Here is a 27,664-nt window from a genome sequence, read left to right as displayed (position 1 = left end):
TTAATCAAATCTCCAAGTGGGAGAATGTAAAAAATGTGGGCTTTATTCTTTCTAGAAGAGATGAAATTCTAGAAGAGATGGATTTGCACGGTCAAAAAGAAAGAAAAAAGAAAAATTGAATTTGGTTGCAACAAAGTTTGAAGGAAGCAAACAACTTTGACAAGGAAGAAGAAAAAGGAAGAGTTGAAGAAGATAATGGCGGTGGAAAATATAATAATATTTTAATAGTCAATTTGGGCTATAAAAAGGGGTGCTGCTCATTTGGTTTGTGCATCCAGTTTTGTGAAGAAACAAAGTTGAGAGCTTGAGTAATTTTAAGGAATTAAAATTATAAAGTTCTTGAGGGTGAGAGAAAATTATTTCTGAGAGTGTGGTTGTAATAATTTTCTACATAGTGAATATTTTTCTCTGGTTGTCTTTTTGACAGCGGCCGTGGTTTTTCTCCGGATTTGGAGTTTTCCACGTAAATCTTATGTTGTGGGATTGATATTATTTTTCATTTAATTTTTCTTGTTAATTTATTACTTGACAAATTGCTTGGAGAGATCCTGAGAGGAAGCTCAATTTCCTAACAAACTTTTCCTCGGAGTGAAGAAATGGACATTTAAAGATTCACATTGCGGAAACTTTACTAATGATTATTATATGTATATTCAACACAACAGCCTTAATCGAAGCATAATTACGAATATGATGGCTTTATTTTTAATTAACATTAAATTATACAAGGTTGAATCAGGCATTATTGTTCCTGGATTTTCTTCAATGATCGGAAAGGAATGTCACTCCTTGAACCTTTAGCGAGCCATTGTTCTCCTTTGTATATATATTTTTTTGTCTTAACCACGAGGTATTCTGAGGAGGGCCCCAACTGTGAGAGGTACCTTTAAGCCTGTACCACATCCCAGACTAGAAGTCTCTGCTCAAACCGAGAGGCACATGTTCTCCCAACAAAGGCGACTCCCCTGCGACTCGAACTGGGGAGCAAATCTAGTCAAGCCACTTAAGGGGACTCCATTACCAATGGAGCCAATACTTTGTTGGTGTTCTCCTTTGTATATTTTGATATTTAATTTAGCTGTTAACTACTCAGGCATTCAGGATTTTAGTACCAAGTAGCAACTGACATCACAAATATTCTGTTTTGTATTTTAACATTTATACTTGGTCTATCATCACTGGGCTAACAAATAATCACAGTTAAGGCTATCACCTTCTCATCCTTTATCTTCATTTATTCATTCTTTTTCTTCAATTCTAAATTGAATTAGCCAAGGAACTTTGGCTTTACAGCATTGCATGCACTTAATAAAAAGGCTCACTTTCAACTTTTGATCCTTTCTTGATGTGGAGCGTCATTGTTAAAAACTTATGGCAAAAACCATTATCGTCTAATATCAGTCATTCATTGCAATCCACAAAATGGTTTCCTTACTTCCATTATTTTTCTACCCCTCTTCCATTAAAGAAATCATCTTTTAATATCGGTCATTATCCTTGCATTCATTCCCAAAATTCAACAAAACCTTTCCTTATTATTTCCATCTTTTGATCAGAGACGCACTATGCTTCGGTTTTATTGTGTTCATTGTTGATTTGTTATTCCGATTTTGCCAACAATCCTTTGTTATTTTCAATCCTCTGATCTCCACAATACTTGGCCTCTGTTTGAGATGACTTGACAGAAAAGGTTCGTGTATGAAACTTATAATTAATTATTCAATTCTTATATATACTTTCTGCATGTTAGGTGTATTGTTGTTATTTTCTAAAAGGTAAAAATTTATTGGATAAATACACTACAAGAAATATTATCTTTTACAACCATTCAAAAATGTTGCGAAAACACAATTACAACATTTATAAAAATGTCCTAACGAAGGATGCAGTAAATAACATCAAACTTTTGTAGCCTTTTTCAACTGCAGTAAGAAACGCTGCCTAAAATAATAATGACGACATTATTAAAACACTATTTTCTAGGCCATTTGCTATAAGAGTAAATTGCTGCAAAAATTAGTAAATAAATATGGAAATCTACTGCAAGTAAAATTGATAACAGTTCAATCAATTAAAAATAATCTCCATAAAATCATTTGAACTTGGTATCCATACAATAAAAATTTAGTTGAAAATTGTTAAATCTCTACACTAAATATAATACTCAAAGTGTAAACTGAATCTCTTACCCAGGTTAATGTTTTTTCCCCCCTGACTTGTAAGATTCAAGTATATGTATGAAGAAAATTAGAAACTATAAGGGTACTCCAACAAGATGTAGTTTTTTGGCCAAGCAATTGTGCTTCCAATTGCATCACTAAGAACATAAAACTCAGATGTAGCACGATATAAGGGAGTATCTTCAACCAGTGCGATTGTCACCCAAACTTTCCAGCAATCTGGTCCAAGACATATATGATGTACTTTGGCAAGTGGATCTCTTGATGCAATTGTTCCTTCTCCTACAACTTTTCATGTTCCCATCCAATCTAGTAATCTACATAGAGCATTTTCAGTATTTGTGAAAGTGCTTCCACATGTTTTAGCTTTCTAAGTTTCTATAATAACAAATAAAAAATCTGATTAGAGGCAAACAAATAATATGAATAAATTCAAACGGTTTTTCCAAGCTCAAAATTCTAATCATTTTTTTTCATAAAGAGAATGGTTCTTTATCACAAACAACTCAAAAATCTATTCATTTTAGTGTTAAACAGAGATTTGAGGATCAACAATAAATGATGGATAACATTTATTAAAACTCATAAAAATCACCACTTACTTTCGCATGTGAAGTGTCTTCAGAACATTTCCTCTTGTGGCTTGTCTCATTGTGATCCTGAAAATATCATAAAGAAAAAACTATTATTAATCAAGCATTGCTTCTAACTATATTGAACATAAATTTTCTTAATCATATTGATAACGAGGGTCATGGTATAACTAAGTGCTCATAAACTATATTAACATGTTGATAACAAAGGTTTCAACATTTTTCACAAGGACATATGATATAATCAACATTCCTTGCACTTTCTTTAGCCTTGTTGACAAATGTTTAAGCCCCATTTCTATACTTCTCAGAAAATCTACAAATAAATATCATATTTTATCCCAAGAAATTAACCAATAGATTTAATTAAATTTAGTAAAATTAACTAACAAATATCATATTTTTTCCCAAGAAAATTAACTAACAAATTTAATTAAATTTAGAAAAAGGTTATGGAAAAACCTTGAAAGAGACAGCCATGATTTATCCATGAAGAGCCTTTTTTCGCTAATCTCTATAGTTAATCTGCATTTGACAATTATAAAAATAATAAGAACTAGGCTACAAAGAATAATAAAAAAATTATGTAAAACTGCCTCTCAGCATGACTTTAAATGCATTTTCATGACTGTTCTATTTCCTCAGCATGACTTCTTGAAGCATCAATAACAACAACATATCCTTAAAAGGTAAAAGTTTGAGATGAACCAATTAGTCAGACGAAAGAAATTTTAAATTAGAATTTCAAATCAAGTATAAGAATTGATCAACAATAACAATTGAAGAGTCAGATCAAAAGTTTCTAATCTCAACGTAGTCGATTTAATCAAAGATCTCAAAAATAAAAAAAGAACATAGTAATTTAACCAAATTAAAACAATTAAACAACTAGAACAATCTCGTTGAAATCAAATAAATTGAAATATGAAGATCGAGATTAAGATATTACCAGAATAGGAAATTGCAATCAATTTTTGCTACGGTAAAATCAAAGCCCAAGCTGAAATAAATTTAGATCTTAAGAAATTGAGGGGAAAAAATCTTAAAAGATTAAGAAATTAACATACGCAGCTAAGACAAAGAGAGAAGACTTACAAGAAATTTCAAATAATAATGAAGCAAATTTTAGTACCGTGTGTTGAGAAGTGAATTAAATTGAGAAGCGAATTAAACTGAGTTGAAAATGAGACTAAGGATTGTGGTGAGTGCTAGTTCTGAATTTGGGTGAGCTTTGCTGCGCATTGGTTCTAAATTTTGTTTGATTTGAAAAAATGATAATAATAAGCTTTTGGCTTGGGTTTTGTAATAAGCAAAATATATAGAATGGAGTAATTGAGGGTGCATGGAGTTTAGCATGGGCTGGCTAATAATAAATAAATTCTTTTGTCTGAACTTTATTTAATTCTTTAAACACGTTTCTAACTTTAACGCTATAGTCAATCAAAACTTAAGATTTTTTCACAACTTTTTTTAAATAAAACCTGTCTATATTACTTGTTACAACATTTCTTCAAAGAATGTTGTATATGTGATGTCGTAAATAATAAGAACTCTTGTAGTGATATATTGTTTTAGCTAGTCGTATGTCACGGGATGAGTGTTTTGCGCAACAAACCCGTGCGGCATTTAGTTGCTAAGTAAGCCTTGAACTTCTTGACTAGTTAAGCCTAGAGGTTTTCGAAGAGTTAGAGAGAAGAGAGCAATGGAGCCGAATAAGGAAAATTGTGTTACTCAAAGAATGTTTACAAGAGAGCTTACAAGAATGCTTGAGTTGCTTGCTTTAAGCTTGTTGCTCAAATGCTAAATGCCATGCCCTATTTATAGGGGAGGCTTGCCAAGCTCTACAATTATAGAGAATTCTACCACTTGCCTAGAATTCTAGATATTTACATGTGCTAGAGTTGTGTAGAGAATTCTAGATATGTACAAGCTCAAATGTGCTAGAGTTGCCTAGAAATTTTTGGAATCGGGTCAAGCTAGCACTCTTGGCCTTGTCTTGGGCTCTTGGCCTGGAATTGTGGGCAATTGGGCTAGCAACTTAGGCGGTCGGTAACACGTAGCTTATGATTCTTTTTTTTGGGTTAAATTTCCTCTAAAAGTTACAATACTAATTTTGTGAAATTGTTAGAAAGTGCATCAACTAATCCATTTTGCAATTTTTTTTGCTTTGTTCTGATTGGCCAAATAAATGTCTATTTTTAGAAGACTTGCTATGCGGACTTAAAATGTCCTGATGTGGAGTTTGTTGATGAGTGGACTACTATTTTATCACTTGATGATTTCCTCAAAAGATATCCTACCATGAAAGTTCTCCAAATAGAAGGGTATGATGAATGGCTGTCAAAAGAAAAGGTCGAAAATGGGATGGAGGTAATCATAAGAAAAGCAAACTAAATTTTGTGATGGGAAGCACATTTTGAAAAAAGAGTCCCCTAACATGAACAATTTGGTTATTCTACATGTAAGGAGGTGTCAGAATTTGATCTTGTTTCTTTCACTTGATGATTTCAGGTTGAATGGTGGAACAGTCCAAATATCAATTTGTAGGCACCCGCAAAGACTTTTCAAGTACCATATTTTAGTTAACTAATTAAATATGCATGTGTGAATCAATAATCATGCTTGTGTGTGCGTGCATTTTGTTAAATGTATTGGATTGCTGGAGTGTTTCGGTTGTTATATAATGATATGAAACTAACCATTGAATGAGCTTATAATCATTGCAATTTTTTTTTAAATGATACCCATTACATATATCTTTTAAAAAATTATTTCTTTCCAGCGATTTTTTTATATAAATTATGATTTAGGATATATTAATTAAAAATTTATTATGATTTAGGATATATTAATTAAAAATTTATCTAAACACTAATATTTTTCTTTCATCTATTAATTTGGAACATTATTATAAGCATGAACTGGAAACTAAAAAAATTATTAGATGTTATATTATTTTGCATTTAATTAAATAATATACTTTCGATATAGACTCGAAATAAAAAAGATGTTTTGCTAAGAATTTATTGGAGTATATATGATGGAGTACTCATCTGATCCAGGATTCTAAACTTTCTTAAAATTTAGGAAAATTGTTACGCCACATAATTACAACATATAACGAAATGTCTTTTTTGGACTTTAAGAACAAGATCGTGGACTAATTTCTAATATATGATGTTACTTACAAAGCACACTACAAGAAAATAGTATAAAAGCACACTACAAGAAAATAGGCAATAGATGATGGTAAATAACTGTCACAAAAGAGGGTGTATAACAGACAATTTATCCGTCATCTCACTATCATTAATTTATGAAAGAATATTTTCCATCATTAATTCATTACGGTTTTCACAATCATATATTTGTCACTCAATCTTTTAAGGGGAAATTAAAATTATTAAATTTTTGGTTTTTTTAAAAATTTTGGCCGAAAATTGATATTATTTCAATATTAAAATTACTCAAAAGCATTGTTATTTTGCATTATACTGTTATTATTATTTGTATTGAATTAATATTAACGTTGTCGTCATCGTTGTTGTTGTTGCTACTATTAGAATTCTTAAATTCTACAAATTTTTTTAAGAATAAATTTATAAATCTAGAATAAATATTAAATATGATACAAAAAATTAAAAAATCCAGTTAATAAAACCTGGATATCCATTTAACCATACAATCCAAATCATTGAAGTATTCAAACTACAACAATCCAAAATTTCACAAAATATCCTAAATATCCTACAATTGTTGGCCTCAAGAATACTAGTCCCATAACTCCTAGTCCCATAACTCCACATCTTATTCCTGTTCAAGAAAATAATTAGAGCAATAACCAATGTAGCTATGAACAAACATGGATACCTTAATAATAGTTTACATTCTAATAATTACACATAGCTATTTTTTTATAAGCTAAACTATCCAAATGAAAATATCTATCGTACCTGCAAAGAAAAAGAGAACATAGAAGCTAAAAGAAAGCAAAATTGACAATTCAATTTGCCTAATTTAAGAAAAGGAGAAAAAAGTTCATCACATGCTACTATAATGCCAATATATGTTATCATCGATTCACATATTCATAAGAACTCTGTCTCCACTATATTTTAAATTAGCAATTTTACCACAAGCCAGCACATAAAAATTAGAAAACCATTTTCAAAAATGAAGTATTTGTAGCAGCAATTGTTGGAATATTTTATAGTGGCCCACATGCCACATTTTTAAATTAGTAATAATTTAGAATTTAAATTATAAAATACATTATGGGCTGAAATCCTATTCAATTTGGGAAAAAACTAACTACCCACTTTGATGGAAAGTGGGAATTAGGATTTTATTAAAATTGGTCTTCTCTCCACCCAATATAAAAAGGGATATCACATTAATTTTCTCTCCATCAGAAAGTGAGTCACTTTAGAGGGGTCAAGAGAGAGAAATCAAATTTGCTAATTTTTAATGGTTTATTGCAGTGAGATTTGATCAAGAAAAATTACTATGGATCAAGGTATGTTTTATCTCAATTATGATGATGTGAAAATCATGATATTCTATGATGTTAGGGATTAAAGTTTATGTAAATTAGGGTTTATTTGCTTTATGGGAATTGTAAAAATTCCAACAACAATCAAATTCTGTCAGTTGCAATAGGGGTATCCATCTCAAAACTAGTTCTAAAATAGAAGAAAGCAAAGCATTAGAAAGATTATAACTTAATGAAACCCATGAAAACATCAAGAAAATATAATAAAACATGAAATAAAAATTCACGGGGTTCAAGCAAACGACAGATATCTAACCATTTATTCAAATACCTAATTACAAATTTCTAAAGTAATCCAATTCGGCCGCCTTGAATAAAATCATTAATGGCACTACCTTACGTAAAATAAAGCACTTCATAATTGGAGGACCGAATGTGTAGCAAGACCATTTACCCCACTTTGATCAAACATCGTGAAAAACCACACAACATCATATTCTAAATTCTCAACAATATTTACTAATAATCCCTTCAACATTTTAGTTTTAGGATTATCGAGCTGTCTAGAGGAAAACTAGCATCAACAAAACTCAAACATAAACAAAACAATCTAATTCTTTCACGTTCAAGCAAATAAAAAAAAAAAACTATAAAAGATATAAGATTCACAATCTTTGTGGATTTAATTCTTTATTCCAACTAGACCAAGGCCATTCACATCAACATAAGTTTTCTAAAACAAAAGTTAAAGCAATAAAGAAAATGATTAACCAGCGAACTTGGGGATTAAGAATTCTTGCTAAGAGAAACGAGCTATAGAAGCAGCTTTTAGGGATTTGATTTCCCAGTGTGTGAGTGTTTAACAAATAGAGAAGAAAAACAAAAGGAGTGTTAAGTACCAAAAAATGGAAGCATCTTGCTAGTGTATGTTTTTTTCAATTATTAAAATGCACCTTTTGTTTTTTAAATAAAATAATACATCAAAATTGGGTCAAACATAGTGAAGATCATTTTTCTATCTCAATTTCTTGATAGATCAAATTTCCATCACAATTTTATCATAAATCCATGATAAATGATAATTCTATCATAAAACTATCATAAATTTGTGATAGAAAATATTTCTATCACAAAACCACCATCATTGATCTGTGATAGATTGAAATTTCTATCACGAATCCATCATAGTGTTATAATTTAAGTTATTTTGCCTAGAATTTGTCACAAACTGTCTGTCATCTATTATATGTTTTCTTGTAGTGCCATTATTTTTACAATTCAATTTAAGCTAAACAATAGATGTACAAAATATGCGAGAAAACACAATTGTGGTCTATTTGTTATTTTGACTGGAGCTTTTCACAACCGTCAAAAATCTTGATAAAAACCTATATAAAGTTTACAATTTTAACTTGAATGAAAAATTAAAATTTTCTGGATCTGTGCTTTTTGTTCTAATTAAACTAATCTTGAAGGCAAGTAAGAGGTGGAGGTGTTGATCCTAGCCCCCGCAAATTTATTAGAAAGAAAAGAAAAAGTAGAGGAATATATGTGGAGGGTAGTTTTGGAATTGTTCTTGTGCTATTAGATTTGTTACAATTTTTTAATATTTTTTATGGGGTACTTCAAGAGAGGGGTTTTATAAGGGATATATATAATCAAAGATCTCTGACTATATTAAAGTCAGTAATAAACAAAAAAAAAAAAGAGTCTTCAATACACTATATTTTGTCATTTAGTGTATTGAAATAAGTTTTTTTTTATAATCTTATTCTTAACTTTAATAAAGTGAGGGATCCTTAATTGGATAAACCCACTCTACATACACACATGAACACATACACACCCTTAGCCAGCCACTCACCCACACACACACATGTACGAGTACGCCTTTCTATACTTCTTAAAATTCCTTTTGAAACTCCCTTTTTATTGAAATTACCTAAATAACCAAAGACTAATTAATTTATTTTTTATTTTGAGTGAAAATTCAATTAAACACTGAAATAAAATATTCTTTTAAAAAAATTTTTTACACCCACCCCATTTCATAATTTATATTTATATTTTAAATTTTAATTTGATTTTTTTAAAAAGATGAAAAGTTTTTTGAATTATGGAGATATAAGTATAATAATAAAAAGAAAATAATTAAAGAATTTTAGGATTTATATGTATTTATAATTAAAACTTCAAATAGACTTTTTTTAGGATGACATTTTGTGGGAATATGGTCAGTTTTTTTTATAGGGATTTCTACTTTATAAATTAAAACTAAGATATTTTAAGAAATAAAATTCGAAAGAGGTGTTGTAAGGATTTTAACGAAGGTGTTAAAAGCTAAACTATATATATATATATATATATATATATATATATAAACAGCATATGAATGGAACGTGCAGTCCGGCAGTTGGTGGTAGAGATGGACCTATGCCTGAAATTTTTAGGCCCCGACCGGGCCGAGTCTAGGTCCAGTTATTAATCTCATGTTTTTATTTTCTAAATATATTAATTTTTAATTTTAAACGATCCATTTAATGATTTTCAAGGCCCAATCTAAAAGGCTACTAAAAAATTTAAAAATTTATTCCTTTATTAACTGATAAATTTTTTTTATGTTTTTCAAAAAAAAAAAAAAAAAACTTTGGGCTTGAAGTAGATCAATCATTTTATAAACTTAGATATCTAAGTATGTTATTCTAAAGTTGATATAATTTAAAGTTGACCTAAGTGGTTGTAAGGTTCAATTACGTCCAATAATATTAATATACAGGGTGAAAAAAAATTCAATAATATTAACAGATTGGGTGAAAAAAAAATTAATCATACTCAATCGATTGTTTTTACATATTTACAAATCCCAAAGACATGAATGATCGCCACAGTTTTTGGTCTCACTTACATTTTTTTCTTTTTCATTTACAGTTGACAAAAGGGAATTTAGATTGACCCAATACCCGGCATTTACTCGACCTGGTCATGAGAAGGTGTTTATTCACACAGTTTTTGACCAATGCAGTTGTTACCTGAGACTACATATTGATATTTGCGGTTATATTGTGAGTTCATGGCTTTAACCCTGTAAATGAGTATATTTTGATGTTATAAAGTCAAACTAGTTACACTGATATTCATGAGGATCTTGGAGGACTTTGGACTAGTTTGGTAATGCTGTAACTTTTAAAATAATAATTATTAGTTGTATTGTAAAAATAATCAACTATGAAGAGAATCAATTAAACATTTGGTAAAATTTATTTTAAAGGTATTGTAAGTTTTAAAATTAATCACATGTGTTCAGTAAATATTACTCTTAAACTACTATAAGAATGTAAATCAGTGAATTGGACAAAATGTTGAATAAAATTTATTTACATATTTAAAAAATGTATATAATTTTTTTTAGTGTGTATATATATAATAATTGATAGTTAAAATAAGTATTTTATATTTATATTTATATTTTATTTTATTTTATATCTCAATATAATTGTTAATAATAATAATCTCTTTAAAGTTAATAATTTTATTTCCTATATAAGGATATGCATGGAATTATATTGAGTATAAAATTTATTCTCAAAATTAGATGTTGAAAAGCTACTCCTTGCTTTTCAACATCTGCTATAAGATATGATAATTTTACCAAAAGTGATTTATAAAAAATTTATCAAACACTAAAATTAATTTTTAACTTTTTAAAATTACTTTTGAGCCTCCTAAAAAATAATTCCAAATGGCCCTTAGATGTTTGTACCTTGGAATGCATACTAGTGGCAAGCATTAAAAAAGTTGTTGGCGTCTTTCTTGGGAACTTTCCTGGTGTTCATTCTCACACATACTCACAACTATTCAATGTGGTATACTAGCTTGTGTGCGGTATTTATCAACAAAATGGCTGCAAAGTATGAAATTGAGAAGTTTAACGGAAATAATTTTTCGTTATGGAAAATGAAGATGAAAGCTGTATTGAGGAAAAATAATTGCTTGGCAGCAATTGGAGAAAGGCCCATGGAGATAACCGATGACAAGTGGAACGAGATAGATGGTAACGCCATTTCTGATCTACACTTGGCACTTGCAGACGGAGTATTATCCAGTGTGGCAGAGAAAAATACAGTGAAGGAAATTTGGGATACTCTCACAAAATTGTACGAGGCCAAGTCACTACACAACAAAATCTTCTTGAAGAGGAAACTCTATACTCTTTAAATGACGGAATCTACAATGGTGACCGACCACATCAACACCTTGAAGACTCTATTTTCACAACTCACAATGTTGGGTCATAATATAGAGGAGAATGAACGTGCAGAGCTTCTACTTCAAAGTCTACCAGATTCGTATGATCAACTCATCATCAACCTGACAAACAACAATCCAGTTGATTGTCTAGTTTTCAACGATGTTGCATCCTCCGTATTAAATGAGGAGAGCAGGTGGAAAAATAAGGAAAACAGACAAGCAAGTTCGCAGCAAGCGGAGGCGCTATTGGTGACGAGAGGGAGATCAACGGAATGTGGCCCCAGTGAGAGTCAAAATCATGGTAGATCAAAATCCAGAGGTAAGAAGAATGTTAAATGCTACAACTGTGGCAAGAAAGGGCACGTCAAGAAAGAGTGTTGGAGTAACCAAAAGAGAAGAGAGGGCAAAGAACCTGAGTCATCAAATGCTCAGGGTTTTGTAACAAGTACCTCAGATGATGGCGAAATTCTTTACAGCGAGGCAACAACTTTTTCAGAAGGCAGAAAACGACTATCTGATGTCTGGCTTATAGACTTAGGAGCTACCTGGTACATGACCTCTTGGAGAGAATGGTTCCACACATATGAACCTATCTCAGGAGGATCTGTATATAAGGGAGATGATCATACCTTGGAGATCGCTGGTATTGGTACTATCAAAATAAAAATGTTTGATAGTACAATTCGTACAATTGGAGAGGTACGACATGTCAACGGCCTAAAGAAAAATCTATTGTCTTTGGGACAAATGGATAGTCATGGGTATAAAACTCATGTGGAGAATGGAATTATGACGATTGTTAAAGGAGCGCTTGTATTGATGAAGGTAGAAAAGATCGGTGCTAATCTATTCATGCTTAAAGGAGAAACACTACAGGAGGTTGATGCGTGTGTCGCATCGAATGGAGAAGAATCAACGATGATGTGGCATCTCAAACTTGGCCACATGTCAGAATAAGGTTTGAAGATTCTCTCTGAGCGAAAATTGCTTCGGGGGCTCAAATCGGTAAGTTTACCATTTTACGAGCATTGTGTTACAAGTAAGCAGCATAGATTAAAATTCAGTAGATCTATTGTTAGAAGTAAATGCATTCTAGACTTCATTCATTCTGATGTTTGGGAATCACCGGATATATCCATGGGAGGTGCAAAGTACATGGTGACTTTCATTGATAATTATTCCAGAAGATGTTGGGTGTATCCAATTAAGAAAAAGTCAGATGTATTTCTAGTGTTTAAAGAATACAAAGCGCGGGTGGAACTTGAATCTGGTAAAAAGATCAAGTGCTTGAGGACGGATAATGGTGGAGAGTATACAGACGGCGAGTTTCTTGCTTTCTGTAAGCAAGAAGGTATTCAGAGGCAGTTCACGGTAGCATACACTCCTCAACAAAATGGAGTGGCAGAGCGAATGAACATAACTCTTACAGAAAGAATAAGAGCTATATTGAGGACTGCTGGTCTACCCAATTCATTTTGGGCAGAAGCAGCTAAAACTGCATGTTATATAGTAAATCGATCACCATCTACAACTATTGGGCTGAAGACAACGATAGAGATGTGGACTGGAAAGCCAACTGATACAACCGCTTCATGTCTGACTGGTACAACCGCTTCATGTCCGAAGGCCAAGGCAAACGGAGTTTCGCCAGTTGCTGTTTTGTGGGTTGTCCTGTATGCCCATAATACACCTGATAGCTCATCAACCCATGCACCATTTTTGCTCCAAGCCTGGTTTTCAAAAGCCTCTTGATTATCTTGTTGGCTGCTTCTACTGGTTCGTTGGACTGAGGGTGAGTAGGCGAGCAATACTTCAACTCTATCCCGAGGTTCTGACAGAAATCCCTGAAGTTATTGTTATCAAACTGCCTGCCATTATCTGTTATCAAGGCATAAGAGATCCCGTACCAACAGACTAGGTTTCTCCATACGAAGTTAGTTGTCTTTTTTTATGTGATCCTGCTGAGGGCTTCTATCTCTATCCACTTCGTGAAATAGTCTATTGCTACTATTGCATGTGTTGCTACTCCTCGTCCCTTTGGCAACGACCCAATCAAATCAATTCCCCATTGAGCAAATGGCCATGGGGAGGCCATAGAAGTGAGCTTCTCTAGAGGTTGGGTAGAGAAATTTACAAAACTTTGACAACTTACGCAGCTCCTGGTCTTCTCCTATACATCCTGGTGCATTGTCGGCTAGAAATATCTCTGCCTTAGAACCTTGTGGGCAAGGGATCTGACACCAGAATGGTTTCCGCAAACTCTTTCATGTATTTCTCTCAGTACGTAATCCGCGTCGTCCTCATCCAAACACCGAAGGAACGGTAGAGTATATCCTCGCCGATATAGCACCCCATCAATCATCATGTACCTTGAGGCATGGGCTCTGATCTTCCGAGCTCGTAACTTATCTGGTGGTAATACCCCGTCTCTAATGTACGAGATTATCGGGTCCATCCACGAGCATTTCTGTTCTATCCGCATCACCTCCAAATTCTGTTCAATGCTAGGGCTGGTCTTCACCTCCAAAGGGATCGACTTAGGCATTTTTGGGTCTGCTACAGCTGCCATCCTGGCCAGAATATCTGCTCTACTATTCTGCTCCCTTGGGATTTGTATCACCTCAACCGCCACAAACTTCCCAATCATCTGCTTGACTTTCTTCAAGTATTGTTCTATCTTCCCATCTCTCGGCTGAAACTTTTCACTGACATGATTTGCAACTAATTGGGAATTAATTCGGATTTTCACCCTATCTGCTTTCATTGCCTTAGCCAATTCCAAACCCGCTATTATGGCCTCATGTTCTGCCTGGTTATTTGTGGTTGCGAACTCCAACTTTACAGCATAAGACATCTCCTCCCCTTCTGGCCCTTCCAAAACAATCCATGCTCCAGACCCCTGCTCCTCTGAGGATTCATCCACTGACACCTGCCATACCCGGTCTTCATTGCTGACTGTTGCAGCATCCAGTTGGTCGAAACCTACTTCGGGTTCTGTGAATTCTGCCATGAAATCGGCCATTGCCTGGGCCTTTATTGCTGTTCGGGGTTTGTAATCTATGTCGAACTCACTCAACTCTATGGCCCACTTCACGAGCCGACCAGAAGCATCCAGCTTGTGTAGAGTTTGCCGTAATAGTTGGTTTGTTATTACCGAGACGGAGAATGCTTGAAAGTATGGCCTCAACTTCCGAGCAGCAACCACAAGGGCGAGTGCCCATTTCTCCAACGGTGGGTATCTGGTCTCGGCATCGAGCAAGGCCTTGCTGGTGTAGTATATCGGATATTGAACCCCTTCTTCATCTCTCACTAGAACAGAACTTATGGCATGATCCGATACCGCCATATATAGGAATAGCACGTCCCCATCCCGCGGTGTGGACAACAGAGGTGCTTGCTGCAAATATTGCTTCAAATTCTAAAAGGCTTCTTCGCATTCTGGGGTCCATTCTGTCTTATTTCCTCTCCTTATCACTTGAAAGAATAGCTGGCACTTATCTGTCGCCTTGGATATGAACCGGCTTAATGCCGCCAATCTCCCCGTAAGGCTCTGTATTTCCTTCAGGTTACGAGGAGATCTCATCTGTACGATCGCTTGGATCTTCTCGGGATTCGCCTTGATCCCCCTATGACTCACCATGAACCCGAGGAATTTGCCCGACTCGACCCCAAAAGCGTACTTCTCCGGGTTGAGCTTCATCTTATACTTCCTCAAAAGCCCAAATGTCTCCTCGAGGTGCTTGACATGTTCCTTCGAGATTTTTGACTTTGTTATCATGTCGTCCACATACACATCTATTGTTTTCCTAATCAGCGGCTTAAAGATTTTGTTCGCCAGCCTCTGGTACGTGGCCCCCGTATTTTTAAGACCGAACGGCATTACCCTGTAACAGAATAAACTCTGGTTAGTAATAAATGTCGTGCTCTCCTCATCCTGCTCGAACATGGGGATTTGGTTGTATCCCGAGAATACGTCCATGAAGCTGAGCAGGCCATGTCCGGCTGTTGAGTCTACCAACTGATCGATCTTGGGTAAGGGAAAACTGTCTTTCGGGCATGCCTTATTGAGATCCGTGAAATCTACACACATCCTCCATTTGCCATTAACCTTTTTCACTAACACCACGTTCGATATCCATTCAGGGTAGTTAACTTCCCGAATGAACCCTGCCTTCAAGAGATTCTCCACCTCGCCATTTATAGCCTTATACCTCTCCTGGTTGAAGCACCTCCTTTTTTGTCTTACTGCCCGAGCACCTTTCTTTATTGCCAGCCTATGACATGCGACCTCAGGGTCGATTCCCGGCATGTCTTCATGCGTCTAAGTAAACACATCTGCATGAGCTCGCAGGCATTGCACCAACTCCTGCTTTTGCTCTTCTTTAAGCCTCGACCCGATTCAAATCATTTTTTCTGGATCATCCTGTCCCAGGCTTACTGTCTCCAGCTCCTCTATAGGTTCCTGTCTGCCATTCTTGGCTCCCACTTGTGTATCAAGGGATGTAATCTGCATTGCTTCCCTTGCTGCTGTGGAGTAACAGCTTCGGGCGATTCTCTAGTCTCCTCGTACCACTCCAACTACCCCATTCACCCGGTACTTGAGAGCTAGATAATGGTTGGAAAGTGCCGCTTTGCTCATCCTCAGAAAAGGACGACCTAGGATCATCTGGTAATAACCCTCTTCATCGACCACCACAAAATCCAGTATCATAGTCTTTTCTGTCGGGGAGCTAACAATTGTGATGGGCAGCTCGACCACGCCTAGAGAAACCAGCTTTCCTCCTCTAAATCTCTTCAAGGAGGTATTGGTATGCTCCAACTTCAAGTCCGCTATCCCTATCTCCTCTAGAGTTGACTTGAACAAAACATCGACTGAGCTTCCCGTGTCTACCAGAACTCGGTCAAACTTCTTACTAGCAGCGGTGACTTTAATAACTAAAGCATCCTCATGTGGATATAGAATCCCTTCTTCATCCTTATCTGTCCACATGAATGGAACTTGCCTGACTCTTGCTCGCTTGGCTGCTGGGGTATTGAAAAATATTTCTTTACTAGTCATGGCATACTTGGCGTAGTTCTTCTTCGACCTGTTGGAATCTCCTGCCAATGTTGGGCCCCCATCAATCACTCGTACTATAGGCTGCTTGTGGCTCAAGTTTCTATCACTCTGCTCCCCTTCACCTAAAGAGGCCACCATCGGGAAAGTCCCATCGATAAACTCGTGCAGGTATCGATTTCTCACCGAATCTTCAACCTGGGTCTTGAGATCTCTGCATTTTGTTGTGGTATGGCCATGAGTGCCATGGAACTTGCAATGGCGTCCCCTATCCCTCATACTGGGTAACTTTGTTATTGGGGCAGGAAGGTACAGTAATCCTCGGTCTTTTATGGCCTCGTACACCTCGTCCAAGGGCATCTTCAAGGAAGTATACCGTCTATAGTCCTGGTTCTGGTCGATCATGTGCACCGCTTTTTCCCCGTTTGTGCCTGTCTGAACTGGAGGAGGTGGCAGCGCTTCTGGTCTGCCTCATCTACCTCCATGGGGGTGTGGATGAGGATGACTATAGGTCGAGTCATGCCTTTTCCAAGACTCCCTGGCTGGTGAACGAGGAGGTTGCGCCCTGCTGCGCTGATATTGTGGTGGCCTCTGATGAGGCTGGTAAGCGGTGACCCGACCTCCTGCACCGCTACCTGTGGCATGGTGGTCCTTCCTCTTAATCAACCCACTTCCTGGTAGAGCTTTCTTCTCTTTCCTCCTCAACCCTTCTTGCTGGTCTGTCTTAATCTATGTTATTTTTTCCTCCTCGATCTCTATGTCTCTCTTAGCCTGCTCGTAAGCGGCTGAATATGTCTGAATAGCTGGGCTTCTCAAGTTGTACCACAGTCGTCCTATCTTCACCTCTTCTTTTAATCCCCTTAATGCCTGAGGATGGTTGAAGGCTCCTAAGTCGAGGACAGTACGGTGGAACCTTTTGATGAATTCCCGAAGGGTTTCCTCCTCTCTCTGCTTCATGCTTGTCAGCTCCATCATATCATCTTCCAGTGCCATTGCCCCACGAAATTGCTCTGCAAATTGCTGGCACATCTGCTCGAAGGATTTAACGCTCCCCCGAGGGAGTTTCCTGTACCACTCGCGTGCTCGTCCCTCTAGAGATAGTGGGAACACTCTGCATCTTTGAGCTTGGGATAATCCTTGCACCCCAGTTATGTCGTTAAAGCGCTCTATGTACACCAATTGATCTGTTCACCCCGAATATCTGAAGTCTGGGAGGCGAAAATCCCTCGGAATGACTGCCTTCATGATTTCTGCCGAGAGCGGGGATTCTCCGTCCAGCATGATCCTCCAACCTGGTGTTCTGCTTCGTCCTTGCATGTCATATATTATCTGCACTAATCTGCGCACTTCTTCTTCCAGCTGTACAACACGACTAGGGTCACGTGTTGCGACCTGATCTCGCTCTTGCTCAACATCATGCAGGTGTTGCCGGAGTTCTCTTTCCTCTGCATTCGCCACTCCATCATCGTTATCTAAGGTCTGTCTCCCTGGGGATTGATCTTCTTCTCTATGGCTTTCCCCTCGTAGAGACGAGTTACCCCCCTCACCACCAAATCTTCTGGTGGTCCGACCTCTCATCATATTATCGTGCCCTAGTGTCATTCCACCATTTCTCACCCCTTCCTCATGAACTCCCCTTCGCTCACTCCTCATTTCGTGTAAGATGGTTGTCAGGGTCTCCATCTGCTTTTCCATCCGTTCCATTCGCTCATACATGGCTTTTTCCCGCGCTTCATTGGCTATCTCCCTCAACGTCACAGACTCGTTAAGCCTCAAGTCACCTCCTTGTGCACTGCTTCCTCCTACATCCATTGTTTCTTCACTTGCTTTACTCATCTTCTTTCTATCAACAGAAGCTTTTTGATCAGGTCCCCACAGACGGCGCCAAAATGTTGATGCGAGATTCTGGTTCTTTGCTCGACCACGACCAGGATCTCTCCTCAACTAACTCTACCGCGACCAAGACCCCTTCTCGTAAGACTTCTTCTCTACAGACTCCTGCGTACACAGAAACAAGTCAGAGCACGCCGGGTGTTTTCCCGGCGTAAACCCTCCGACGCTCAAGTCAGAAATGTAGGTTTCGGATTCCTGGGAAAATCAGCCACTAATCTTATGGCTCATTTTCAGTATCAGTTATCCAGAGCTCTTTTTATCTCTGTTTCAATGTCAAAAAATCTAACCCTTTTACCTTCGTTGGCTACCTTTTTAAAGGCTCTCTCTGAATCCCAGCTTTCCACAACCCACGTCCATTACCTCCCCCCAACTCTTGGAAGTGGACGCTCCGTTTTCGTAGTCGTGGCTTGATGAACTTCGTGCCTTGATTCTCGGATAGGAGTGCACGTGCGTCTTGCCAACCGTCATTGATCGGGTCTCCTCACCTCGACCTCTAGCAGGAATGATTTTATGCTCCTGGTAGGAAGCCGGCTCCCGTTGTAGCCCCGTGGATGGTACATTCGTGAACAAGCAGAATATTTCTGCTCGTGCTCCCTTGCTACCAGACTTCTGCGGAATATACCTGTTCGTGAAATTTCTACTACCAGGTATCTGCTCATCATGGCTTGGTCTTGTCGAAGTCTATCCCCCAAACAAAGGCCATCCTCAACGAACTTCAAACATATACAACCAGAAGCATATAAAGCTATAGCGTTGAGTTACGACAAATTAGAAGGGGATGAGCTCAAGAACCTCTTTTTGCTAATAGGATATGCTTATGTGGAATCCATTGATGAATTGTTAAGGTACGGTGTGTGATTGGGTTTATTTCAAGGTATCAGTAAGTTGGAAGAAGCACGAGATCGAGTAAGTACGTTGGTCTACGAACTTAAAGCTTCTTGTATGTTGCTAGATGAAGGCCTTTCTATGCACGATGTTATTCGCGATGTTGCGACATCAATTGCATCTGCAGAAAAAAAAGTGTTTACGGCGACAGGTGAGCTGTTTGATGGTTGCATGGAATGGTCAGACGAAAATGCGGTAAAACTTTACACTTCAATCGTCTTACGTGATATCAAGATTAATGTGCTTCCAGCTGATCGAGTACTACTAGAATGTCCTCGGCTAAAACTTTTTTCTGTACGTGCTGATCATCAGGAATCTTCATTATTAACAATTCCAAACAATTTTTTCGAGAGGATGATACAGGTTAGAGTTATAAACTTGACTTACATGAATCTACTGCCACTGCCTTCATCACTTGGTCTCCTATCAAACCTTAGAACATTGAGTTTGTGTTATTGCAAATTGCTAGATATAAGTGTTACTGGAGAGTTGAAGAAACTAGAAATCCTTTGCTTTAGGGGTAGTGATATTCAGCAGTTGCCTGTAGAATTAGGTCAATTGACTTGGCTGAAGTTGCTTGATTTGAGAGATTGTAGCAAACTAGAAGTTATTCCACCAAATATATTGTCAAATTTATCCCATTTAGAAGATCTAAATATAGGTGATAATAGCTTTGATAAATGGGATGTGGAGGTGGACGGGGTCAAGAATGCTAACCTTGATGAGTTGAAGCATTTGACCTCTTTAGAACTACAAATAAGAGATGTCAACGGTCTCCCGAGAGGCTTGTTCTTCGAGAAGCTGGAGAGGTACAGAATACTTATTGGAGATTCCTGGAATTGGAAGTACAACATTTGCAGTAGAGATTTCAGAATCGAGCTGAATTCCAAGATTTCCTTGAAGGATGGGCTGATCGTGCAACTGCAGGGAATTGAACATCTTGGATTGTATGGACTGCAAGAGCAAGATGTCCATAATTTTGTTAATGAACTAGTCAAAGTGGGCTCTTCACAACTCAAGCATCTCTGGATCGAAGGTTGCCACGACGCCCTTAATCCGGCAGAGTCAAAGGTATGATCAATTTAGCAAATTATAGTTATTATGAAATTCATTTTGTTAATTTATACGTATGCTAAAACTAGAAACTTCTAGTGTATCAAAGTTAATTTTGAAAAGTCGCCAAATATCATATTTATACTCATTTTCAAAGTAAACAATTTAGCAAAAATCATTAATGCTTGCAATTAAATAATATTTTAATCTTTTAGCTTCAGAGTTAAATCACCGTAAAAAAAAAAACATAATAGCTTTATATTGTATGTGCTTTATCCTTGTAATATTATTCTTCTTCTCTTACTTTCAATAACATTCACAATATTCATATGAAAAATGTGAAATTAACCGTCTTATATTTTCAATAATCTTACAATGATCATATTTAGAGAATATTCACTATTTATCTAATCTAAATCGGTAACAAGTTTAATTCTTCATATTTTTGTTTCAATTAACCCGGATAAATTTTTTATTAAAAAAATTCTCGATTATGGAATCTTACATATCAAATTTAGATCTAGTCCTAAACTAAGTTTTACAAATGCACATTACGCTCACAATTAAGTTTATACTCTAAACTCATAACACCTTCAATGTCAACAGAGACAAGAGGAATCGTTAAATGATATTCAGTCAAACCAAATCATTTTGGAGGACAATGTCAGTATTTCTAATGCACTATTCATTGAGAAGGTTAGTTATTGTTAAGCCAGTATAGTCTTATTAATTCTCTATGACTTTTGTATTTTTGTTCTTTGTTATTCTTGTCTGTTAGCAAATATGCAAGAGTAACTAATAATTTGAAAACTGTCATTTTTTGACTAATAAATTGATTCACATTCATAACTTGTCATTTTTATTTAATGTGTCGTCAGAATACATATAAAATTAGCAAGGAATAGTTTGAAAACTTGAATGGTGCTTGTTTGTATGAAAGACTGAAGAGAACTATAACAAGAGAAACAGATTAACAATTTTATTGATTTGTCTATCTGTAGAAATGATTATTACTTGTAATTAACAAGAAGTTAATTTTTTAATCGAATAGGTTGCGTACCAAAGTTGGAGAACTTGGAGTTGCGTTCAATTAATGTTGAGAGGATTTGGCAAAACCAATTTTCAGCCATATCTTCCGGTGTTCAGAATTTAATGCACTTGACCTTATACAGATGTAGGAATTTAAGCTGTCTATTTTCGTCTTCTATAGTTAGCAATGACATCTTTGTTCGACTCCAACACCTTGAGATATTGGGATGCCCTGTCTTGGAAGAGATAATAACTGTGGACCAAGAAAAAAGGAATAATAATATTGTAATGTTTCCCCAGTTACAATATTTAAAGATGTATGATCTTAAAAAACTTACAAGCTTCTGCACAGGAGATATAAACATCATTAAATTTCCATCATCTATAGATGTCCTGAATTCATGGTGAGACATAAAAAAACTACGGGTGACTTGATAAAAAAAGGTACGTACAAGAATTTTATAATTAACTTTTCAATTCTCATAGAGCTTAAAGTTATATTGATATTGTCTTCATGACTTGGTTAATTTTTTACTAACAAAAAGTTATCATTTTCTGAAAAGTTAAAATTTATTGAATAAGTATTTTTACTAGCTAGTGGTAGTCAATTTCAAATTTATTCTCTTCTATTTTGTTAAATTTCTTTAAAATAAATATATCAACTAATCTGTGCATCTCGCAAATTTTTCTTTATTTTGGTTGTGATTAATCACCCAGTTATTCCCCAACTTGGAAGAATTGAGAGCTGATGCGAAGCAGATAGCAACAAATAACAGTCTATTTCCAGAAGACTTGATTTGCAAACTTAAATGTCTTGAAGCCGAGTTTGGTGCTGAGTCGCCTACTATTTTCTCACTTGATGATATCCTACAGAGATTTCACGCCATGAAAGTTCTTCGTATAGGAGGAGGGCGTCATGCTCAGGAGGCAAAAGAAAAGGCTGAAAATGGGATGGAGGTATTCATAAGAGAAGTAAACAAGTGTTTTGATCTCAAGCACTTCTTGAAACAAGGATCTGCCATTATGGATAATTTGGAACAGCTGAACATATCCGAGTGTAGTCATTGCTGATGAATTTCTCCACTTCAAACTTTGCATTAGTCGCAGTAGTCATTGCTGATGAAGACGACGACGATGCCTCTGCCATCCTTTTTATCTCAAATGATCAGTTTCTTCAACAACTATTTACACTTAAAAAACAGCCTCTATGATGTTTATTTCGCGTGAATAAATGCACTAGGAAAGTTCCTAGGAGACTGGATGGGAACTCGATCCCAATTAAAAACCAGAATCCTTAGACTCTTATCGCCTTTGTTGACAGAACTTTCCTAGACATGCAAAAATACACACTACTTACAATAGACTGTCTCCCAAGTATAAATGGTCGTCTCCACCGTATTTATGAACAGTATCGTATATGGAAATAGTACCGTATACGTGAATAGTACGTATCCCCCAAGTACGAACCGTTGGCTCTGATACCACTTGTTGTGGAAACGCGGGTTGAGCAATTACTAATACTGCAACTTTTGGAGAAATATAAAAGTTGTGTTAAACAAATGTAAAGAAAAATAAGACACAATAATTTACGTGGTTCGGCGTAATGCCTACGGCCACGAGCAAAAAACTAGAAGATAATTTTACTAACAAATGAGAATTTACAAAAGTTGGAAAAACTCACAAAACCCACAACCTCCATACACCCAAATAGAACCTCACTAGAACACTCAAGTGGAAGCGCTCACAAATTCTCTCAAAGAACTCACTTGCAATTGCTCTCTACTTCTCTCAAATTCGGAATGCTTACATTTGCAAAATGCTTCTCTATTTATAAAGTGCATTCTGCTCCAAGTTGGGTTCAATTTGTCAAAACGTTGAGTTGGATCTTGTATTGCATGCACAAGTTTTTCAACACCTAACTTTGTCTTTGAAATTAGCAAGCCGACCATCTTTGCTTTTTTGAATTTGGCAAACCCACCAATTTTGCCTTTTGAAATTGAAAAGTAATTCTTTGACTTTTCAACAACCTCTTTAACTGCTTGAATTTGGTTAGTATCCTAATTAGGAATGTAATTTTATTATTAGTTGTTCTTTCTTCGGCATTTCATGCGTTTGGAATAATTTTTAACAATATATTTAGAATTCAAGGGCAAAAACCTACTGAAAAAAATTAAAAAGGATGAACCTAGGGTTTGGGTTCAAATCATAACTAATAAAAGGTTAGAAAAGGTGGTGAAGGAAAAAGGATAAGAGAGATTATGATAATTAACTTATTAAGGGTATTTAGGGTATTAATGTGTATTTATACGGTAAAATTTTAGATTAATGATGTTTTTATGGAGTAATGGGGTTTAATACATATTTTGGTGTTCAAAGTTTTTTAGAATAATAATTTGGCACTCCATATTCCAATGAATATACATGAGTTGTGTAAAAAGACGCTTCCCCTCTACTACACTGGCATGATGCTAACGGTCAATTCCCGAGACATTTCTTACATAGTTACATGTGACAAAGGGTCATGCTTCAGCAAGTGATCTCCACCGTTTGGATTTCTGTTCTCTAATCCGACGGACAACGGTTAACCGGCCATAAAACTAAGATGATTAATTAATTCCAAAAGACATAGACGGGTCACTTATTAGTTTTTAATCTCATCCTTATTCTCCGTTCTCTGCCACAACAAAAAGTTAACAAGAATACGACAAAACTTTATTATCCGGAGTTGAATCACTCCTCCATTATTGAGATCATTTTTTAATATCAGCCTTTCTTTGCATTCATTTCCAGTCAACTTAAATAATAAAAGAGTAATAAGCCCAGGGAAAAGATGAATAAGAAAGCAAACCATCGGTAAAGGCTCCGTTTTTCACTTTTTATACTTCAAAATATCTACCATATCTACCTGGTTTATTTATCATCACTTAGAAATTTTCATTAAAGTAACAAAGGGTCATGGTTTCAGCAAGTGATCTCCACCGTTTGGATTTCTGTTCCCTAATCCGACGGACAAAGGTTAGCCGGCCATAAAACTAAGATGATTAATTAATTCCAAAAGACATAGAGGGGTCACTTTTAGTTTTTAATCTCATCCTTATTCTCCGTTCTCTACCACAACAAAAAGTTAAAAAGAATACAACAAAACTTTGTTTTTCAGAGTTGAGTCACTCCTCCATTATTGAGATCATTTTTTAATATCAGTCTTTCTTTGCATTCATTTCCAGCAACAAAACAAACCCTTCCTTAGTATTTTCATCCTTTGATCAGAAACACACTTTGCTTCTGTTTATTGTGTTCATTGTTGTTTTTTTATTCAGCTTTTGCCATCAACTCTTTCGAATTTGGCCTCTGTTTGTTGTAATCTTCAGTCTTGTTACCTGGTTTTGTTTTGTTCTTTGTCTAGTCTCTGTTTTATTCTGTATCTACTCTTTCTATTGTCTTCTTACTCTGCCCCATCTTGTTGTAGTCACTTGTGTTTAATCACTTAGTTTGCTTCATAACTGGGTCAATTATTTTTCAAAAATTCACAAAAAGAAAGAGGAAAAGGACAGAAGATGGCTGAAATCATTCTTACTATTGTTGTAGAAGTTGTAAAGCGCGTGGCTCCTCCCGCATATCGCCGAATTTGCTATTGGCGCAAGAGTAAGTACACCAGTAACTTACAGAATCTCAAGACTGAAGTTGACAATCTGAAGTCTGAGAGGGTGCGTACAGAGCACCAGGTTGATGAGGCTAAAAGAAAAGGAGAAGAGATTGAAGAGAACGTTGAGAATTGGCTTGCAAGGGCCAACAATGTCATTGAAGCGGCAGATACTTTTACAAAAGACGAAGCCACTGCAAATAAGCGTTGTTTCAAGGGGTTATGTCCTGATTTGAAGACCCGCCGTCGACTTAGCAAGGAAGCAGAGAGGCAGAAGGAGGCTGTTGTCAATGTCCGAGATGCTCGAAGATTTGATAGAATTTCCTACTGTACTGCTCCAGAGGATATACGGCTTGTCTCTAACAAAGACTACGAGCCCTTTGAATCAAGAATGTTCACTTTGAGGAATATACTCAGTGCACTAGAAGATCCTGATGTCGACATGCTTGGGATTTATGGGATGGGTGGCATCGGAAAGACGATGCTGGCGGAAGAAATTGCTAGGAAAGTCAAGAGTGACAAACTCTTTGATCTGGTGGTTTTTGTTGAGGTGTCCCAGAATCAAGACATACGAAAGATTCAAGGAGAAATAGCAGATAAATTAGGCCTGAAGTTTCATGAGGAAAGTGAATCAGGAAGGGCAAACAGCTTATTTAAACGTATAAAAGCAGAGAAGAAGATCCTGATAATTTTAGACAACATTTGGGAAAATCTTAATTTGCGGGTTGTCGGAATTCCTCATGGAGATGGTCATAAAGGTTGTAAAGTACTGTTGACGGCCAGAAGTCTAGATGTATTGTCTGGGAAGATGGATTCTCGATCAAATTTCTCAATTGGTGTTTTAAACGAAGAAGAAGCTTGGAATCTATTCAAGAAGATGGCAGGTGATTATATTGAGGGTAGTGAATTCCAATCGGTGGCAAGGGATGTGGCAAAGGAATGTGCAGGTTTGCCTGTTTCCGTTGTGACGATAGCGAGGGCATTAAGGAACAAGAGATTATTTGAATGGAAGGATGCGTTGGAACAACTAAGAAGGCCATACGCAACGAACTTCAAAGACATACAGCCAACTGCGTGTAAAGCTATAGAGTTGAGTTACAACAAATTAGCAGGGGAGGAGCTCAAGAACATATTTTTGCTAATAGGATATACAGCCATATCATCCATTGATGCCTTGTTAATGTGTGGTATGGGATTGGGTTTATTTCAAGGTGTCAATAAGATGGAAGTAGCACGAGCTCGAGTGCGGACGTTGGTGCACAAACTCAAAGCTTCTTGTATGTTGGTAGACCATATAAGCAAGAGTGAAGAGTTCTTTTCCAAGCATTATGTTGTTCGCGATGTTGCCATATCAATTGCATCTACAGAGAAAATTGCGTTGACAGCGACAAATGAGCAGGTTGATGGTTTCAGGGTGTGGTCAGACGAAAGTGCAGTAAAGCGTTACACTTCGATCGTCTTACAAGATATCAAGACTAATGTGCTTCCTGAAGTGGTGGAATGTCCTCAACTCAAACTTCTTTTTATATGTGCGGATAAGGAATCTTCATCATTAACCATTCCAAACAATTTTTTCAAGGGGATGATACAGGTCAGAGTTATAAACTTGACTTACATGAATCTACTGTCACTGCCTTCAACACTTGGTTTTCTGTTAAACCTTCGAGCACTGAGTTTGTGTTATTGCAAATTGGTAGATATAAGTGTCATAGGAGGCTTGAAGAAACTAGAAATCCTTTGTTTAAGAGGCTCTGACATTAAGCAGCTGCCAACAGAAGTAGGTCAATTGACTTGGCTAACCTTGCTTGATTTGAGAGAATGTAGGAAACTAGAAGTTATCCCACCAAATGTTTTATCAAATTTATCCCATTTAGAAGAACTATACATAAGTTGTAGAAGCTTTCAAAAATGGGAGGTGGAGGTGGAAGGGGTTAAGAATGCTAGCGTTGAGGAGTTGAAGCATTTGCCTAACTTGACCTCTTTAGAATTAGACATCCATGATGTCAACACTCTGCCCAGAGGCTTGTTCTTGGAGAAGCTGGAAAAGTACAGAATACGTATTGGAGATTGGTATTGGGAGAGCACCGACATTTGGCGTAGAGAATTCAGACTCAGGCTGAACAACAAGATTTGCTTGAAGGATTGGCTGATCGTGCAACTGCAGGGAATTGAAGACCTTGAATTACGTGAATTGCAAGAGCAAGATGTCAATTATTTTGCTAATGAATTAGCCAAAGTTGGTTCTTCAGAACTCAAGTTTCTCAGGATCCATGGTTGCAGCGACGCCCTCAATCCGCCGGCAGAGTCAAAGGTATGATCATTCCTAATTGAAATAATTGTTATGAAGGAATTTTTCACTTGGGATCTAATATTCAAAATAATATAATAATAACATCAAGTACTTTTTTACTGTAATCATAAAATTTACTTATAATAGCTTAATAACTTTTTACTATTCCCCAACAACAAAATCTTGTTGACATCAGACTTGGATGACATAAAATAAACCTTTAATAAAGAAGCTCAAATAAAATCGTAATTGTTCTTTATTCTATGTGTAGAGTTCTCAAATTTAGATCGGTAATTTTATTTTAA

General features: G+C 36.2%; 1 protein-coding gene across 8 annotated transcripts in view; it reads left to right on the top strand.

Moving 5' to 3' along the window:
* LOC102616856 (disease resistance protein At4g27190-like) overlaps positions 1-27,664 on the top strand; it is a 118,469-nt gene that overhangs the window by 12,890 nt on the left and 77,915 nt on the right. Inside the window, exon 2 of one of the 8 annotated variants that reach the window (XR_008055231.1) lies at positions 25,152-27,380. The exons of 5 other annotated variants lie outside the window; for them this stretch is intronic. Coding sequence is in view for 1 of the 3 variants with exons in the window: in XM_052442530.1 (XP_052298490.1) it covers positions 5,285-5,289 (5 nt within the window). In the remaining 2 variants the exon portion in view is untranslated. Of the gene's footprint in view, positions 1-5,284; positions 5,305-24,340; positions 27,381-27,664 lie in introns of those variants that run through there. 2 more of the 8 variants (XM_052442530.1, XR_008055233.1) reach the window with 2 other exon arrangements.

Source organism: Citrus sinensis, chromosome 5, assembly GCF_022201045.2.
Source record: "Citrus sinensis cultivar Valencia sweet orange chromosome 5, DVS_A1.0, whole genome shotgun sequence".
Taxonomy (NCBI): Eukaryota; Viridiplantae; Streptophyta; class Magnoliopsida; order Sapindales; family Rutaceae; genus Citrus; species Citrus sinensis.
The sequence above is the reverse complement of the archived record's forward strand: the minus strand, read 5'-3'. Positions and strand labels throughout refer to the sequence as shown.